The sequence below is a fragment of the Salvelinus fontinalis genome, chromosome 2 (assembly GCF_029448725.1).
Source record: "Salvelinus fontinalis isolate EN_2023a chromosome 2, ASM2944872v1, whole genome shotgun sequence".
Lineage (NCBI taxonomy): Eukaryota > Metazoa > Chordata > Actinopteri > Salmoniformes > Salmonidae > Salvelinus > Salvelinus fontinalis.
Genome location: NC_074666.1, coordinates 46,578,108 through 46,597,146, shown reverse-complemented (window position 1 = coordinate 46,597,146; position 19,039 = coordinate 46,578,108). Strand labels below are relative to the sequence as shown.

Genomic DNA, 19,039 nt, shown 5'->3' with positions numbered 1-19,039 from the left:
CCCCTGTCTTTTGTGTCTGGTCCGTACAGGCTGTAGGATGTTCTCGTCAGTGAAGGCCTTCGAGGGGCAGCAATACTCCACCCTGAAGAGGCAATGCCTTGCCAGTGGCCTTCTGTTTGAAGACCCACACTTCCCCGCCTTGGACGACACCCTCTTCTACCAGGGCAACAGGATTGGACACGTGCACTGGAAGAGACCCCAGGTGAGGGAGCTTTCTGGCTATCACACACACTAATACTACTACTACTTCTTACACTAATATAAACATTCTTTTTAAATCTGATTTTTTTTTAGGAAATGTCCTTTTTTAAATTGCATTCGTGGTTTATTTGGAAAGGGACATATTCAAGGATCTGATGATTTGGACAGGGGCCTACTCAAGGCTTTGATGAAGGCGATTTATGCCGAAATGTAAGCCTTTTGTTTGTTTGTCCCATCAATAAATCTATCCGATTTACAGATGACAGCTTTGCACACTCTTGGCATTCTCTCAACCAGCTTCATGAGGTAGTCACCTGGAATGCATTTCCATTAACAGGTGTGCCTTGTTAAAAGTCCATTAGTGAAATTTCTTTCCTTCTTAATGCGTTTGAGCCAATAAGTTGCGTTTTGACAAGGTATGGGTGGTATACAGAAGATAGCCCTATTTGGTAAAAGACCAAGTCCATATTATGGCAAGAACAGCTCAAATAACAAAGAGAAACAACAGTACATCATTACTTTAAGACATGAAGGTCAGTCAATCCGGAATATTTCAAGAATTTTTTACGTTTCTTCAAGTGCAGTCGCAAAAACCAAGCGCTATGATGAAACTTGCTCTCATGAGGACCTCCACAGCAAAGGAAGACCCAGAGTTACTTCTGCTGCAGAGAATAAGTTCATTAGAGTTACCAGCCTCAGAAATTGCAGCCCAAATAAATGCTTCACAGAGATCAAGTAAGACACATCACAACTAGAGGTCGACCGATTAGTTGGAATGGCCGATTTTAAATAGGGCCGATTTCAAGTCTTCATAACAATCGGAAATCGGTATTTTTGGACACCGATTATTTTTTAAATGTGTGTGTGTGTGTGTATATATATATATATATATATATATATATATATATATATATATATATATATATATATATATATATTTAACTAGGCAAGTCAGTTAAGAACACATTTCTTATTTTCAATGGCGGCCTAGGAACGGTGGGTTAACTGCCTTGTTCAGGGGCAGAACGACAGAGTTTTACCTTGTCAGCTCGGGGATTCAATCTTGCAACCTTACGGTTAACCTGTCTGGGAACGGCGTTCCCTCGCCAACAGCCAATGAAATTGCAGGGCGCCAAATTCAATCAACAGAAATATCATAATTCAAGTATTAGACACCATTTTAAAGATAAACTTCTCGTTAATCCAAACAGTGTCCGATTTCAAAAAGGCTTTTCTGCGAAAGCAGAACATATCATTATGTTAGGTCAGCAACTAGTCACAGAACGCATACAGCCATTTTCCAACCAAAGAGAGGAGTCAAAAAAAGCAGAAATAGAGATAAAATGAATCACTAACCTTTGATATTCTTCATCAGATGACACTCCCGGGACAACACTCAGATTATTGCAAACCATGCAATAATCTGAGTACGGCGCTCAGAGACCAAAACAAGCCAAACATATACCCGCCATGTTGCTGAGTCAACAGAAGTCAGAAATAGCATTATAAATATTCACTTACCTTTGATATTCTTCATCAGATGACACTCCCGGGACAACATGTTACACAATATATGTATGTTTTGTTCGATCAAGTTCATATTTATATCCAAAAACCTCAGTTTACATTTGGCTTTGCCTCCAAAACATCCTGTGAATTTGCACAGAGCCACATCAATTTCAGAAATGCTCATAATAAACTTTTATAAAAGATACAAGTATTATGCACAGAATTTTAGATATACTTCTCCTTAATGCAACCGCTTTGTCAGATTTTAGAAAAGCTTTACGGAAAAAGCAAACCATGCAATAATCTGAGTACGGCGCTCAGAGACCAAAACAAGCCAAACATATACACAAGCCAAACATGTTGCTGAGTCAACAGAAGTCAGAAATAGCATTATAAATATTCACTTACCTTTGATGATCTTCATCAGAATGCACTCCCAGAAATCTCAGTTCCACAATAAATGTTTGATTTGCTCGATAACGTCCATAATTTATGTCCAAATACCTCCTTTTTGTTCGCGCGTTTAGCCCAGGATTCCAAATGCCCAATTCGCGATCGCTTAATTCAGACAAAGTCAAAAAAGTCATATTACAGTTCGTAGAAACATGTCATACGAAGTATAGAATCAATCTTTAGGATGTTTTTATCATAAATCTTCATTAATGTTCCAACCGGAGAATTCTTTTGTCTTCAGAAATGCAATGAACTCAAGCTAACTCTCACGTGAATGCGCATGGTCAGCTCATGGCACTCTGGGAGAGACCTTATTCAATCCCCTCTCATTCACCCCCACTTTACAGTAGAAGTATCAAACAAGGTTCTAAAGACTGTTGACATCTAGTGGAAGCCTTAGGAAGTGCAATTTGACCCCATAGACACTGTATATTCGATAGGCAAAGAGTTGAAAACCTACAAACCTCAGATTTCCCACTTCCTGGTTGGATTTTTCTCAGGTTTTTGCCTGCCATATGAGTTCTGTTATACTCACAGACATCATTCAAACAGTTTTAGAAACTTCAAAGTGTTTTCTATCCAAATCTACTAATAAAATGCAAATATTAGCAACTGGGACTGAGTAGCAGGCAGTTTACTCTGGGCACGCTTTTCATCCAAACGTGAAAATGCTGCCCCCTATCCCAAACAAGTTAACTAGTCCAACGCTCTAACCACCTGATTACATTGCACACCACGAGGAGCCTGCCTGTTACACGAATGAGGTAAGAAGCCAAGGTAAGTTGCTAGCTAGCATTAAACGTATCTTATAAAAAACAATCAATCAATCATAAACACTAGTTAACTACACATGGTTGATGATATTACTAGTTTATCTAGCGTGTCCTCCGTTGCATATAATTGATGCGGTGGCATTCGCGAAAAAGGACTGTTGTTGCTCCAACGTGTACCTAACCATAAACATCAACGCCTTTCTTAAAATCAATACAGAAGTATATATTTTTAAACCTGCATATTTAGTTAATATTGCCTGCTAACATTCATTTATTTTAACTAGGTAAAATGGTGTCACTTCTCTTGCAACAGAGTCAGGGTATATGCAGCAGTTTGGGCCGCTAAGCTCATTGCAAACTGTGTGAAGACTATTTCTTCCTAAGAATGACAGCCAACTTCGCCAATCGGGGGATGATTTAACAAAAGTGCATTTGCGAATAAAGCACAAGCGTTGCACGACTGTACTTAACCGTAAACATCAATCCCTTTCTTAAAACCAATACACAGAAGTATATATTTTGAAACCTGCATATTTAGCTAAAAGAAATCCAGGTTAGCAGGCAATATTAACCAGGTGAAATTGTGTCACTTCTCTTGTTTTCATTGCACACAGAGTCAGGGTATATGCAACAGTTTGGGCCGCCTGGCTCGTTGCGAACTAATTTGCCATAATTTTACGTAATTATGACATAACATTGAAGGTTGTGCAATGTAACAGGAATATTTAGACTTATGGATGCCACCCGTTAGATAAAATACGTAACGGTTCCGTTTTTCACTGAATGTATAAACGTTTTGTTTTCGATGATAGTTTCCAGATTTGACCATATTAATGACCTAAGGCTCGTATTTCTGTGTGTTATTATGTTATAATTAAGTCTATGATTTGATACAGCAGTCTGACTGAGCAATGGTAGGCACCAGCAGGCTCGTAAGCATTCATTCAAACAGCAATTTTGTGCGTTTCGCCAGCAGCTCTTCGCAATGCTTCAATGCAATGCAATGCTTTATGACTTCAAGCCTATCAACTCCCGAGATTAGGCTGGTGTAACCGATGTGAAATGGCTAGCTAGTTAACTGGGTGCGCGCTAATAGCGTTTCAAACGTCACTCGCTCTGAGACTTGGAGTGGTTGTTCCCCTTGCTCTGCATGGGTAACGCTGCTTCGAGGGTGGCTGTTGTCGATGTGTTCCTGGATCGAGCCCAGGTAGGAGCGAGGAGAGGGACATAAGCTATACTGTTACACTGGCAATACTAAAGTGCCTATAAGAACTTCAAATAGTCAAAGGTATATGAAATACAAATGGTATAGAGAGAAATAGTCCTATAATTCCTATAATAACTACAACCTAAAACTTCTTACCTGGGAATATTGAAGACTCGTGTTAAAAGGAAACACCAGCTTTCATATGTTCTCATGTTCTGAGCAAGGGACTTAAACGTTAGCTTTCTTACATGGCACATATTGCACTTTTACTTTGTTCTCCAACACTTTGTTTTAGCATTATTTAAATGAACATGTTTCATTTTTTATTTGAGGCTAAAATGATTTTAATGATGTATTATATTAAGTTAAAATAAGTGTTCATTCAGTATTGTTGTAATTGTCATTATTACAAACAAATAAAAAAATCGTCCGATATAATTGGTATCTGCTTTTTTTGGTCCTCCAATAATCGGTATCGGTGTTGAAAAATCATAATCGGTCGACCTCTAATCTCAACATCAACTGTTCAGAGTAGACTGCGTGAATCAGGCTTTCCTTGTTGAATTTCTGCAAAGAAACCACTACTAAAGGAAACCAATAAGAAGGAGAGACTTCCTTGGGCCAAGAAACACGAGCAATGGACATTAGACCGGTGGAAATCTTTGCTTTGGTCTGATGAGTCCAAATGTGAGATTTTTGGGTTCTAACCGCCGTGTCTTTGTGAGACGCAGAGTAGTGGAATGGATGATCTCCGCATGTGTAGTTCCCACCTTGAAACACGGAAGAGGAGGTGTTATGATGTAGGGGTGCTTTGCTAGTGACACTGTCTGTGATTTATTTACAATTCAGGGCACACTTAACCAGCATGGCTACCACAGCATTCTGCAGCGATACACCATCCCATCTGGTTTGCGCTTAGTCCCACTACATTTACGTTTACATTTAAGTCATTTAGCAGACGCTCTTATCCAGAGCAACTTACAAATTGGAAAGTTCATACATATTCATCCTGGTCCCCCCGTGGGAATTGAACCCACAACCCTGGCATTGCAAGCGCCATGCTCTACCAACTGAGCCACACGGGACCACTATAATTTGTTTTTCAACAGGACAATGACCAAACACACCTCCAGGCTGTGGAGGTGTGATGGAGTGCTGCATCAGACCTGGCGTTCACAATCACCTGACCTCAACCCAATTGAGATGGTTTGGGATGAGTTGGACCACAGGGTGAAGGAAAGGCAGCCAACAAGTGCTCAGTAAATGTGAACTGCTGAGTACTAAGGACTCCCGAGTAGTGCAGTGGTCTAAGACACTCTATCTCAGTACAAGAGGCGTTACTGCAGTACCTGGTTCGAATCCAGGCTGCATCACATCCGGCTGTGATTGGGAATCCCATATGGCGGCGCACAATTGGCCCAGCGTTGGCCGGGGAAGGCTGTCATTGTAAATAAGAATTTGTTCTTAACTGACTTGCCTAGTTGAATAAAAATAAATATGTGGGAACTCCTTCAAGACTGTTGGAAAAGCATTCCATCAAGCAAAGGGTGGCTACTTTAAATAATTTAAAATCTATTTTGATTTGTTTAACACTTTTTTTGGTTACTATATGATTCCATATGTGTTATTTCATCGTTTTGATGTCTTCACTATTATTCTACAATGTAGAAATTAGTAAAAATAAAGAAAAATCATGGAATGAGTAGGTGTGTTCAAACTTTTGACTGGTACTGTACATTGAATAAACATCTTTCCAATGCGTTTCACATTAGTTTGTTTAGCTCACGCACATGTTTAACCACTTAACACACAGACAAACACACCCTCACACCCTCACACAGACTAGAACTGTGAAAAAGGAGAAGAAAGTTGCTGAAATGTGACAACCAATTATGGTATTTTTTGTGAAGGTTTGTTGTTTTTGTTTTTATAGATTGATACGGGGTAGAAGTAAACTGAGATGGGGACATGAAGGAGAGGGATACAACTCAGAAAGTGGCGCAGTTGTGGATCAAACCCCTGCCTCTAGGGGTAATGTGTGGTCTGTGGCCGGCAGCACTACCACTAGACCAGTCCTCGGCACCAATATATAGTAGCAGTCACTCAGAAGACCAAAGACATCTGGTTTGCCAAGAACACTGACTGTAGTCTACTACTGTGTGTGTGTGTGTGTGTGTGTTTACATCTTCACTCTCACACACACACTCAGACTTTCCCACAGAGGCACCAAACCAACACATGCTAAAGAGAAGCACCGTCTTGTAGCGGCTAACGGCTGGTGCCTATGGCCAGACAAGTGTCCAAGTCAATTATCCCTCCCCCTCTCCTTCCCAAACCCTTCTCCCCCTCTTCTCTCCTCTCTTCCTGACCAGATCGCCGCTTATTCCAGAGTCTCGGAGCAGCTAGAAATGGGAAGTGTGGTGCGGCACGGCATCCATTAGCCATGACAGTAGCCGTTCCATTCACAATCTTCCTTTGTTGTCATCACGTTTCTCATTCTTTTTTTTCTCTCTTTTATGGTGGTTGTTTTTCTTTTGATGGTTTTGATGCTTCTTTGTGTTTCTCGTTCTCCGGGCTTTCAGTTATTTCAGGCAATTTCAGTTGAGGTATTTCAGGTATTAAGGCAAGATGCTAATGGTCTGAAATATGTCTTCCCTAATACTTCAAGCAGTTGTAATTTCACGGTTTTAATGTGTAACAGATAGTGAGAAGAGGTGGGTTAAAAGTGAGTGAGTTATTAGAGTACACATCCGAAACATCAACTTATACATTTTCAGTTTGTTTACAGACTGTATTTAAAGGGATACTTCATGATTTTGGCAATTAGTCAGATGAACTCCCCCAGAGTCAGAGGAACTCTGGATACCATTTTTATGTCTCGGTGTCAAGTATGAAGGAAGTTAGAGGTCGTTTCGTGAGCCAACGCTAACTAGCGTTACCCATAGACTTAGAGGTCATTGCGCTATCTGCTAGCATGGGGAGGGCTAGGGGATTGGAAGGGCGTGGGGATTGGGGGGAATGTATGGGGAGACTCGGATGGATGGATGCATGCGTGGGAGGGCGACTGATAAGCACCTTCGGTTGCTGGGTGGGATGGTTTGGGGTTATCTTTGTATGCATGTCTTTGATTGTTTTGTACCTGTAAACCTCCCCTCTGATTAAAAAATGACAAAACTAAATAAAAAGTTGCTCACAAAAAATATATTAAAGTACAAGCAGCATTTAGTGCTACGTTTTTTAAACGGCACTTGGGTATGTTTATGGCCACAAGTCAAGACAGTGGAGCATGTAGGCATAAATAAGAGGCCTCTATAAAATGCTCCTCTCTCCCTTCTCTCTCTCCCCTCTCGGTTCTCTGTCTCTCGGTTCTCTGTCTCTCTCGTCTCTCTCTGCTCTCGGCTCTGTACTGCAATCCCTCTCAGCCTTCTCTCCCTACTACATCCACTCTGGCCTACAGATTAGTTGTGGTAATCTATGACATGACTGACAAGCAATAAAAAGACAGAGCCCATTTATCTGGGCTCGCTTCGCTGTCCTCCCAAGCCAAACCTATCTGGGCTAAATGAGCTCCCTGATCGTTGTGGCAGTTGTATTGATCTTGTCTGACCGTCATCGCCTGGCCTGGTGCTATGACTCTGGCTGCTGGGCGGCGACTGATTTGGTCACAGAGGTACTATGAAGCGGAGTGGCAGCTCTTCAGTACAAGGTAAATGATTTGGTTAGCCATCGCCAGCATTAGCCATGACACTGTTATTTCTTACCCTGTAGGGAGACAGACAGATCAGTAGGCAATTGTTTTTTTTACAGTCGGGGCAATCCACCCAACAGATATTGGGAGTGAATATTGGAAGTGAACATACTCCTCTGTAAAATAGCCTGTTCCAGCTAGCACATAATGTTCTGAGAACCATATGTTTCTTAGAGCTAGGTTAGTGTGGTTGTCCTATGGTTATTTTGCATACAACCTTCCAACAACTTTCTGGGAATGACGTAGGATAGTTGCTTTGAAACATTCTCAGCACATTTAAGGAACTTGACAAAAAAACATTACTTCATTACTTTAACAGAACGTTTCCTTAAAGTTCAAACATGGTTACATTTAATTAACATTTTGGTAATGTTCTAGGAACGTTCTTCAGCTGCTTCGACATTGAGAATGTTCTCAAATAGTTCAGAGAACGTTAAACAATGTTTTTCTGTGTGCGAATTTCAGTACATCCTCGTAACGTTTCCTCATGGTTCTATTTAAAGTCATGGTCTCAAATTGTTGTGTAATGTTCAGAGAACGTTCTGAGAATGTTATTTATAAAAAATAATACATTCCATTCTCAATATTAACAAAAATGCCCATTAAAAACCACAAGAGTGTAGTAACGGTCAGAGAATGTTCTAAGAATGTTATTAAAAATATATACGTTCCATGTGTTGGCCACATCTGATCTTAATGAGTGCTTATTTTCTTTTGAAATGGGGTTTGTTTGCGTAGACTGAAATGGACAGCTTTGTATGAGTTAAAAAAAAACATGGCATGCTAGCTCCAACCTGGAGGCGCAGTGAACTGATTCCATAGATAGAGAACAGAAAATGATAGGTTCGAATCTCACTGACGCCGTGCCACAATTAAGCAATAAGGCCCCAGGGGGTGTGCTATATGGCCAATGTACCACGGCTAAGAGCTGTTCTTAGGCAAGACGCAACGTGAAGTGCCTTCATACAGTCCTTAACCGTTGTATATTGGCAATATATCACAAACCCCCAAGGTGCCTTATTGTTATTATAAACTGGTTACCAATGTCATTAGAGCAGTAACAATACATGTTTTGTCATACCCGGTCTGATATACCACTGTTGTCAGCCAATCAGCATTTAGAGCTCGAACCACTCAGTTTATAATAAAACATTTATGTGTTTGCATGATTTAATGTCTAAGCAAATTAATTTCCATGTGTCCTATCTGTGCTTGGATTTCAAAACAGTTAACCCAAAATAAGCTAGCAGAAAACTTTGAGGGAATCATAGTAAAATCATAGTAAAACGGTTTTAGAAGCTCCCTGCAACCCAAAAATGTATGTTCCCAGAACAGGTGAAATTTTCACTTCCGTTCTCAGAACGTTTTTAATTTTTTTAAAGTTCAGTTTTACCGGTCAGGAAACTTATGGTTTCGTTCCCTGAACCAATGGGAAACCAAAAATGGATGTTCCCACAGCTTCCAAAGAACCAAATGTGCTAGCTGGGGTGGCTAATTCAACGGAATATCCTTTTTGTAACGCTTCCTGTTTTTACTTCCTGCTTTGCTCCTATGGGTACACTCGCAATGGCCGCCAGTCCAGCCATTATGCCGTCATCGACTTGAATGGGGACGCCCGTTCTATTCACTATATTTCTATGGCAGCACATGCAGAGAAAATGTGCATCTAACTGTTATTTGCTTCCATAGTGGCCTTTGAGTAATAGGAGTGTTGAGAGGGATGGTGGAGAGGTCTCCAGGGGACTCTGCAGTGTTGGGGTTCTCCTCTCCATTGATGAAAAGTTGGCTTTTGCAGCAACCTGCTTTCGTCTACATCAGCAAATTACTGACCTTGGGTGTGGTGTGGACACAAACCCACACATGCATGCAATGCGCACACACTTTTTTCACAAACATTCCCTCATTCTCCCTCTCATCTTCAGTCCATTTCTCCATCCATCTCTCACCACCAGCCGACACTTAAGAGTCAACGTTGAACTGTATTTACGACCTCATCTAAACCCATTTCAGTACAGCGGTATTGAGCTGTATTGATCGACAGTCTTGTAAAGATAGGGGGGTAACTGGGACAGGCAATGTAACGTTTTTTTTATTAAAAGTTTTTGTAAAACATGCACCTTACATCGGATCATCTTGAAACGTTCTCTGTAAAGCTAACTTTCGTCAAGGTTTTGTATGGTCTGTAATTGGTTTCTCACCTTTTCATCGTCAGCGTTATGGTATGTGTTACATCCATAACGGATGCATTCACCATATTTTGTGTGCTTGCTTTGAGATGTATTCTTCAGACCTTTACTGATGCAATTGTTGATATCTGGAAAATGAGGTGATCTAGCTAAGATTCTCTTGGAAAATATATGCTGAAATTCATTTTTCATATATGGCAGTACTATACTGAACAAAAAATATAAGCGCAACATGTAAAGTGTTGGTCCCATGTTTCATGAGCTGAAATAAAAAGATCTGAGACATTTTCCATACACACAAAGAGCATATTTCTCTCATGTTGTGTACATATTTGTTTAGATTCTTGTTAGTGAGCATTTATCCTTAGCCAAGATAATCCATCCACCTGACAGGTGTGGCATATCAAGAAGCTCATTAAACAGCATGATCATTATATAAGTGCAACTTGTACTGGGCGCAATAAAAGGCCACTCTAAAATGTGCAGTTTTGTCACACAACACAATGCCACAGATGTCTCAAGTTGAGGGAGCTTGTGATTGGTATGCTGACTGCAGGAATGTCCACCAGAGCGGATGCCAGATCATTTAATGTTCATTTCTTTACCATAAGCCGCCTCTCAACAACGTTTTAGAGAATTTGTCAGTACGTCCAACTGCTCTAACAACCGCAGACCACGTGTATGGAGTAGTGTGGGTGAGCGGTTTGCTGATGTCAACGTTGTGAACAGAGTGCCCCATGGTGATGGTGGGGTTATGATATGGGCAGGCATAAACTACAGACAATGAACACAATTGCATTTTATCGATGGCAATTTGAACGCACAGCGATAGCGTGACGAGATCCTGAGGCCCATTGTTGTGCCATTCATCCGCCGCGATCACCTCATGTTTTGAGCATGATAATGCACGGCCTCATGTCGTAATATTAGGAAGGTGCTCCTAACGTTTGGTATACTCAGTGTATATAATAAGATAAAGTATCTATTAGGGTGTGGTGCCTGGCTGTGTATACTATTCAGCCTACCTATGGTTGTGCAATCCTAAGGTACTATGCCTTCTGCTGACATTTTAAAGCATTCCAAATGACAACAAATGTGTTATGATAGATTACCATGAAGACATCTTTATGATTTAAATGTTTATTTCAGACACTGTAGCATCCATAACGGAGGGTTACCCAAGAATGACAAACTCCCAGACTTTTGCTAATACAGTGCCTTGCAAAAGTATTCAATCCCCTTGGTGTTTTTCCTATTTTGTTGCATTACAACCTGTAATTTAAATGGATTTTTATTTCGATTTCATGTAATGGACATACACAAAATAGTCCAAATTGGTGAAGTGAAATGAAAAATAACTTGTTTAAAAAAAAAAATCAAAAAAATGAAAACTGGTGCCTGCATATGTATTCACCTCCTTTGCTATGAAGCGCTTAAATAAGATCTGGTGCAACCAATTACCTTCAGAAGTCACATAATTAGTTAGATTGCACACAGGTGGACTTTATTTAAGTGTCACATGATCTCAGTGTGTATATATACACACCTGTTCTGAAAGGCCCCAGAGTCTGCAACACCACTAAGCAAGGGGCACCACCAAGCAAGCGGCACCATGAAGACCAAGGAGCTCTCCAAACAGGTCAGGGACAAAGTTGTGGGGAAGTACAGACCAGGGTTGAGTTATAAAAAAATGTCAGAAACTTTGAACATCCCACGGAGCACCATTAAATCCATTATATATATTTTTTTAAGAATATGGCACCACAACAAACCTGCCAAGAGAGGGCCGCCCACCAAAACTCACGGACCAGGCACGGAGGGCATTAATCAGAGAGGCAGCAAAGAGACCAGAGATAACCCTGAAGGAGCTGCAAAGCTCCACAGCGGAGATTGGAGTATCTGTCCATAGGACCACTTTAAGCCGTACACTCCACAGAGCTGGGCTTTATGGAAGAGTGGCCAGAAGAAAAGCCTTTGCATAAATAAAAAAATAAGCGAACACATTTGGTGTTCGCCAAAAGGCATGTGGGAGACTCTCCAAACATATGGAAGAAGGTACTCTGGTCAGATGAGACAAAAATTTCGCTTTTTGGCCATTTAAGGAAAACGCTATGTCTGGCGCAAACCCAACACCTCTCATTACCCTGAGCACACCATCCCCACAATGAAGCATAGTGGTGGCAGCATCATGCCGTGGGGATGTTTTTCATCGGCAGGGAATGGGAAACTGGTTAGAATTGATGGAATGATGGATAGCGCTAAACACAGGGAAATTCTTGGGGGAAACCTGTTTCAGTCTTCCAAAGATTTGAGACTGGGACTTAGGTTCACCTTCCAGCAGGACAATGACCCTAAGCATACTGCTAAACCAACACTCAAGTGGTTTATGAGGAAACATTGAAATGTCTTGGAATGGCCTAGTCAGAGCCCAGACCTCAATCCAATTGAGAATCTGTGGTATGACTTAAAGATTGCTGTACACCAGCAGAACCCATCCAATTTGAAGGAGCTGGAGCAGTTTTGCCTTGAAGAATGGACAAAAATCCCAGTTGCTAGATGTGCCAAGCTTATAGAGACATACCCCAAGAGACTTGCAGCTGTAATTGCTGCAAAAGGTGGCTCTACAAAGTATTGACTTCATAGTTATGCACGCTCAAGTTTTCTGTTTTTTTTTTGTCTTATTCTTTGTTTCACAATAAAACAATATTTTGCATCTTCAAATTCATCTTCAATTTTAAAATCAATTTCCAAGTTGTAAGTCAACAAAATAGGAAAAATGCCATGGGGGGTGAATACTTTCGCAAGCCACTGTATGTTCAGTCTCCCCAATAAGCTTGTCCATTTCATGTAACATCATAACGCTTTTCATTTGCTTTATTTCTCCAATATGCCAATATTTAGAAGTCTGCTTTTTTGGGTATCCACTCCCCCCAAGGGTTCCTATAGACACCCACATCAAAAGTTTCATATCTATTTTTGTTTGTCCATTCTGTGAGACATTAAAGTTTGAGTGCAAATGTGATTTTGCTAATGTAACATCCATAACTCTGGAATTGCCCATTTAATAATTATTACAATATTATTCAATTTGGGATACTCCGAATAACATTGCTAGCGCATTGTCATAGTGATGTCAGATATGACTGTTTATGTGGATACGGTCTGTGGAGGGGCAACTTTAGTATTTTCCCGCAGGTGAGGCGGTCACCTCCCTGGCAATCTATCAGTGGGCTGTGGACATATCTATTAGTCAGAGGAGCCAATGATGACATCACTGTTGCCCTACTATCAGACATTGGTTTATTACCTGCTTTCATTATCGCACCCCACAGGAGAGTGGGATGGAGGGAGCGAGACAGAGAGGGAGGCAGAGGGAGGAGGAGGGTCGGGGGGGAGAAAGAGATACTAGGAGATGGAGTAGGATGTCAGAAGCGCGGCACCAGGGATCTTTTCGCACATTGTTGGTGGGGAAAGTCCCTACACACACACACCGGCTGAAAATAACAATTGCCTCACACCTGGTGGGTGAAAAACCCCATGCCCCCCCCCCCCAAAGAGAGAGGTAGATAATAACACACACGCACGTCACACTTATCAGTGTCCACAGAGACTCGGGGTGTGTCTGAAAGGCTCCCTGTCCCCTATATAGTGCACTAAGGCAGACGAGAGCTCTATGGGCCCTGGTCAAAGTAGTGCACTATATAGGGAATAGGGTGCCATTTTGGACGCAACCTCAAAGATATCATTCATGCAGTCTCCCACCTATCACTATTGACTGCAGATCCTTATTGGGATCCTCTAAGGAATTTTAGTTGCCTGCATGTCGATACTCAGGTCTTCTCTGCTTTAGCCCACTCCTGTATTTGCCTGGATTCCAGGACCCAAATGAAGAAAGCTACAGTATTTTCTAGTTAATAGTTAGCAATATGGCTTAAGGGTCTGCTCTTCAACCATGCAACTGTTTTCACAGCTAAAGCAGAACCAGTCTAGTACCTTGGGTTAGTTTTAGTGCCTTCTGTCTATGTGTTGTAGGTCGGGGGTAGTTGTAACTCTATGTGAGGTAGTTTTAGTGCTGTCTGTCTCTGTGTTGCAGGTCGGGGGTTGTTTTTAGTGCTGTCTGTGTGTTGTAGGTCGGGGGTAGTTGTAACTCTATGTGAGGTAGTTTTAGTGCTGTCTGTCTCTGTGTTGTAGGTCGGGGGTTGTTTTTAGTGCTGTCTGTGTGTTGTAGGTCGGGGGTTGTTTTTAGTGCTGTCTGTGTGTTGTAGGTCGGGGGTTGTTTTTAGTGCTGTCTGTGTGTTGTAGGTCGGGAGTTGTTTTTAGTGCTGTCTGTGTGTTGTAGGTCGGGGGTTGTTTTTAGTGCTGTCTGTGTGTTGTAGGTCGGGGGTTGTTTTTAGTGCTGTCTGTGTGTTGTAGGTCGGGGGTTGTTTTTAGTGCTGTCTGTCTCTGTGTTGTAGGTCGGGGGTTGTTTTTAGTGCTGTCTGTGTGTTGTAGGTCGGGAGTGGTTTTTAGTGCTGTCTGTGTGTTGTAGGTCGGGGGTTGTTTTTAGTGCTGTCTGTTTGTTGTAGGTCGGGGGTTGTTTTTAGTGCTGTCTGTGTGTTGTTGGTCGTTCTGTGTCTGGTGTGAAGAGGTTGTTCCGGTGGGGCTCAGGTTAGCGCGGCCCAGATAAATACGTGACCCTGTAGATCCTCTTGTGTCGCCACATAATTCACCACAACACCTCTCAGACCTGAGACAGACTTATCAGGGTCGGGGGCTCTTTCCCGCTCTCTCTATACTTTCTTTCTCGCCCACACTCTCTTAACCTCATTCCGCTCACTCACTGGAACTCTCTCTCGCCCTCTCTTTCTTTCCCCCTCTCTCCTGTCTGTCAGTAGAGGCATGTTGTGTGTGTGTGTGTGTGTGTGATGGATAGAAGTGGAGTGTTTTGCAGAGCCTCATCTAAATTCCCATCGATTAGGAGCCGTAATTAAAGAGTCCCGGCCATGCCTGGCCTGGCAACTCACTCCATCCATCTGTCTTCTCTCTTTATTTCACCCTCCCTTTCTCTCTTTTTTTCCCTCTCCCTTTTTCTCTCCATCTATCCATATTTCTCTCTCTTTCCCTTATATATCATTCCCTCTTTTTTCTCCTTCTCTCACTGATTCTCTCTTTCTCGCGCTCTCACTCTCTTCATCTTCACCTGTCTAACAATCTCTTTTTTTCGTTCTTCCCTTTCGCACTGACGAAACTCAAATTTTTGGGGGGTCGATAGGCTTCATGTAACCTTTCTAACTCTCTCTCTCCCTTACCCTCTCCCCTGCCTCCCCCTTCTTCCTTCTCTCTCACTCTCCCTCCTTTTCTCTGTGTAGGAGCTCTCTGAGGACCCTCACCTGTTTGTGGATGGGATCAGTGCGCACGACCTGCACCAGGGCCAGCTGGGAAACTGCTGGTTTGTGGCAGCGTGCTCCAGCCTGGCCTCCAGAGAGTCCCTGTGGTCTAAAGTAAGTGTGTCTGTGGGTGGGGAGGGTTGTGTGCGCGCGTGTGTGACGTGTGATCTTAAACAAGAGATGCACACTCTTAACTATAACACACATACACAATACCCATTAGGCCCCATTACCTGGTGGTGAAGGGATAAACAGGGGAAAGCTCCTCTCACCAGAAGCATCATTAGGATAAATCAACACCTATCTATGAACACTCTCAGTAGAGTTGAAGTACACTGCCATGGTCCTTTGTGGCATCCTTCAAGCTTAGAACTCAGTCTGGTGTTTAGGTAAAGTATCAAAGCAGATTTTTCCGGTCCACCCGGTTGTTTTGAAAGAAGGAATGTGTGGGTATCTAGCATTCTTTTATGACACCTTCAAGTTACTGGATGTGTGTACCATGTTGTAGGTCTAAAGCCCTATTAGTTCAGGACTGGTATTACTATATGTCGGTTATGAAATTATTACCCCAGCATGTCCGTTTTTTCCAGTGGACCTTTCGGACGGGATTCGTTTTACCGAACAAAGAAAATTATTATAATTCAAAATGTCATGTTCTTAGTGTAAAGATATTTCAGCGTGTCTAGAGAAAGCCTAATTATGGCTTAATAGCCTACATTTATGAGAAAGCCAAAATAATAATGCGTATCAATAAGAACCATGAATTGTAGTCTATGCAGATATTTAATTAACTGACGTATTTGGCATTTTATGAATATATCGTCCTCTTATTATTTTGAAAGACAATTAGACACAGGAAAAGTTGATATGTGACAAAACAGTAAATTAATTTGTAGGCTACTTGCGTTAGACGTGTAACTTGACGGTGGACGTAGACAGGGGGGGGGGGGGGGGGGGCATGACCCCCAATATTAGAAACTGGTCAATTTGACCCCCCCCCCCCCCCCCCCCCCCAAACAATCTGCACTGTAAAGCTCCAGGCAGCTACTGGCTTTATGTGGCTTTGCACCACAGTACTCCTAATTTTATGATTGGATCCCCCTGCTGCCAAATGCTCCCGATCCCCAGAGGCATCCGGCCCGTTGGTGGTAAATGGGAAAAGAGTTGAGAACGGCTTGTAAGGAGATTAGAGAAACACACAATTTCTCCTCTTAACCTTTTCATTGGTCTGCGATGCATGGGTTTGGCCTGCAGTAACAGTTCAGCTGCACGCACAACCCACTCTCTCTCTTTCTCTTTGTGGTGTTTGCTTAGGACAGGTATTCACAAGCACTACAATGTAAACATTTTTTGTAAGTTTAAAACTAGTAAAAGTTAATGAACATTTCATAAATGTATTCCTGTTGTTGTGTAACTAGCGAACCATTGGTGAAGATATAATATTGTGTAAAAATAGTTTTATACTGAGTTAAACCGTATAACGTTAGCTAACGTTAGCTATCTAGCTAGCTAAACCAGCACCAAAGCTAGCACACTATCTCAATCTTTTCCTTTTATTTTTTGTTTAAATTATAATATTTTTTTTTTCTTTTACCCCTTTTTCTCCCCAATTTCATGGTATCCAATTGTAACTTACAGTCTTGTCTGATCGCTGCAACTCCCGTACAGACTCAGGAGAGGCGAAGGTCGAGAGCCATGTGTCATCCGAAACACGACGCAACCAAGCCGCTCTGCTTCTTGACACAATGCCCGCTTAACCCGGAAACCAGCCACACCAATGTGTCGGAGGAAACACCGTACAGCTGGCGACCGTGTCAGCGTGCATGCGCCCAGCCCGCCACAGGAGTCGCTAGAGCTGGATGGGACAAGGATCTCTAGTGGCACAGCTAGCAATTGCGATGCAGTGCCTTAGACCACTGCGCCACTCGGGAGGTCAATCCTTTTCCTTTTCAACAGCATTTTCAGATGAGCGGCACTCAGTGAGTTAGTGTTCACCCTGGTGTAAAAGTAGCTAGTGCCCTTAATGGAGTTGCCAACCCCAAAGAGGAGAAAAGTGCAGGAAATAAGATTATTTTGGAGAGTGGAGAGGACTGTAAGTAAATGAATGAATGTTTACATAGCTAGCTAGCTAAGCACACTGTACAATTCAAAATAGATTGGTAGCTATGTAGTCAGCTAGTTAGCTATAACTAATTTAGGTAATGAAAGCAGTCTAATTCGTGTTAATAAGCTAACCCCATCATTGCTAAGGCCAGTCATTTTTGTCATATGATAATGGTATTTGGTCAACGACAGGCAGTAGATAGCGTGAGAAAGAGAGCACCGCCCATGTTGAGGCAGGGAGATAACGAACAGGTAATCAGGTGAGAATTCAAGTTATAAGGAACTATCAGTTCAACTCCTCTTCTTTGCTGACTTGAAGCCCAAGTACAACAAAACAGTTGATGACTGCATTCTGAGTTGATTTGTTTGTCATGGCAAGGGTCAGAGACAAGCAGTAGAGAGAGTGTGTGAGAGAGCACTGCCCATGTTGAGGCAGGGAGAGGACGAACAGGTCATTAGGTGAGGATTTTTATTTATAAACAAAAAAAAGTTACTTGGCAAGTCAGTTAAGATCAAATTCTTATTTTCAATGACAGCCTAGGAACAGTGGGTTAACTGCCTTGTTCAGGGGCAGAATGACAGATTTTTACCTTGTCAGCTTTGGGATTCGATCTTGCAACCTTTCGGTTACTGGCCCAGCTCTCTAACCACTAGGCTACCTGCCGCCCCACGGTGGTTATAAGGCAATTTAAGTTATAAGGCACTATCAGTTCAACTCATAATATTTGCTGACTGCAGCCCACGTGCTATAACAAATGTTTTTGCCTGTATTCTGATTATATGCCCCCGGACCCCCCTAGGGTGAACCCATTGACCCCCACCCCCCATATGCAACATAAAATGACGCCCTTGCCTGCATAATACTTGGTTTTAAACATACATTTGCTGTCATGTTCTTAGCCTGTTAAACCCTGCAATATCCCTCAATACACAGTGATGACGATTCGCACGCGATAAGTATTATTAGAGGAGCTGGGAGTTTGCCATAAATAGTAGGTTTTTAGGGCTGATATAATATGAGAAAAAATTAGAAACATGCACACTGCTCTTGCAAGTATCACTGCTCTTCATTAAGCTTTACGTATCGGCCTCAAGGCATGGGATAATAACCTTCCTGCCAAGTAAAAATTACTGACATAGCAGATTCGGACGGGACTAAAATGACGGATGTGGTCATTTGTGCTCGTGCACATAATTACATTACCTGAGCTCCCCCAGTAAAACGAATCCCGTCCAAATAGGACTTAAGCTTTGTTATAAGACATTATAAAGGCTTGTACATGCTTATAACAACTTAGAAAGCATTATACCTGCATGCTTTAAGTAAAGTGTTACAACTCAGTAATTAGCTTTTTGGTTTTTATTTAAAATGTACTGTACATAAAGATGTGTTAACAGATTTGAAAAGCTTGCGCTATTTCAGCAATTTTTGTTTTCAGGACCACAACTACTTCTATCCCCAGAGTGAGGATGAGGAATGAATGATTTACATA

General features: G+C 41.9%; 1 protein-coding gene across 1 annotated transcript in view; it reads left to right on the top strand.

The window, feature by feature from the left end:
- The window catches only part of LOC129819775 (calpain-5-like), a 68,685-nt gene that overhangs the window by 25,432 nt on the left and 24,214 nt on the right, over positions 1-19,039 (top strand). The window contains exons 2-3 of the mRNA XM_055876354.1: positions 30-202; positions 15,426-15,557. Coding sequence (XP_055732329.1) covers positions 38-202; positions 15,426-15,557 — 297 coding nt within the window. The 5' untranslated portion in view covers positions 30-37. The remainder of the gene's footprint in view (positions 1-29; positions 203-15,425; positions 15,558-19,039) is intronic.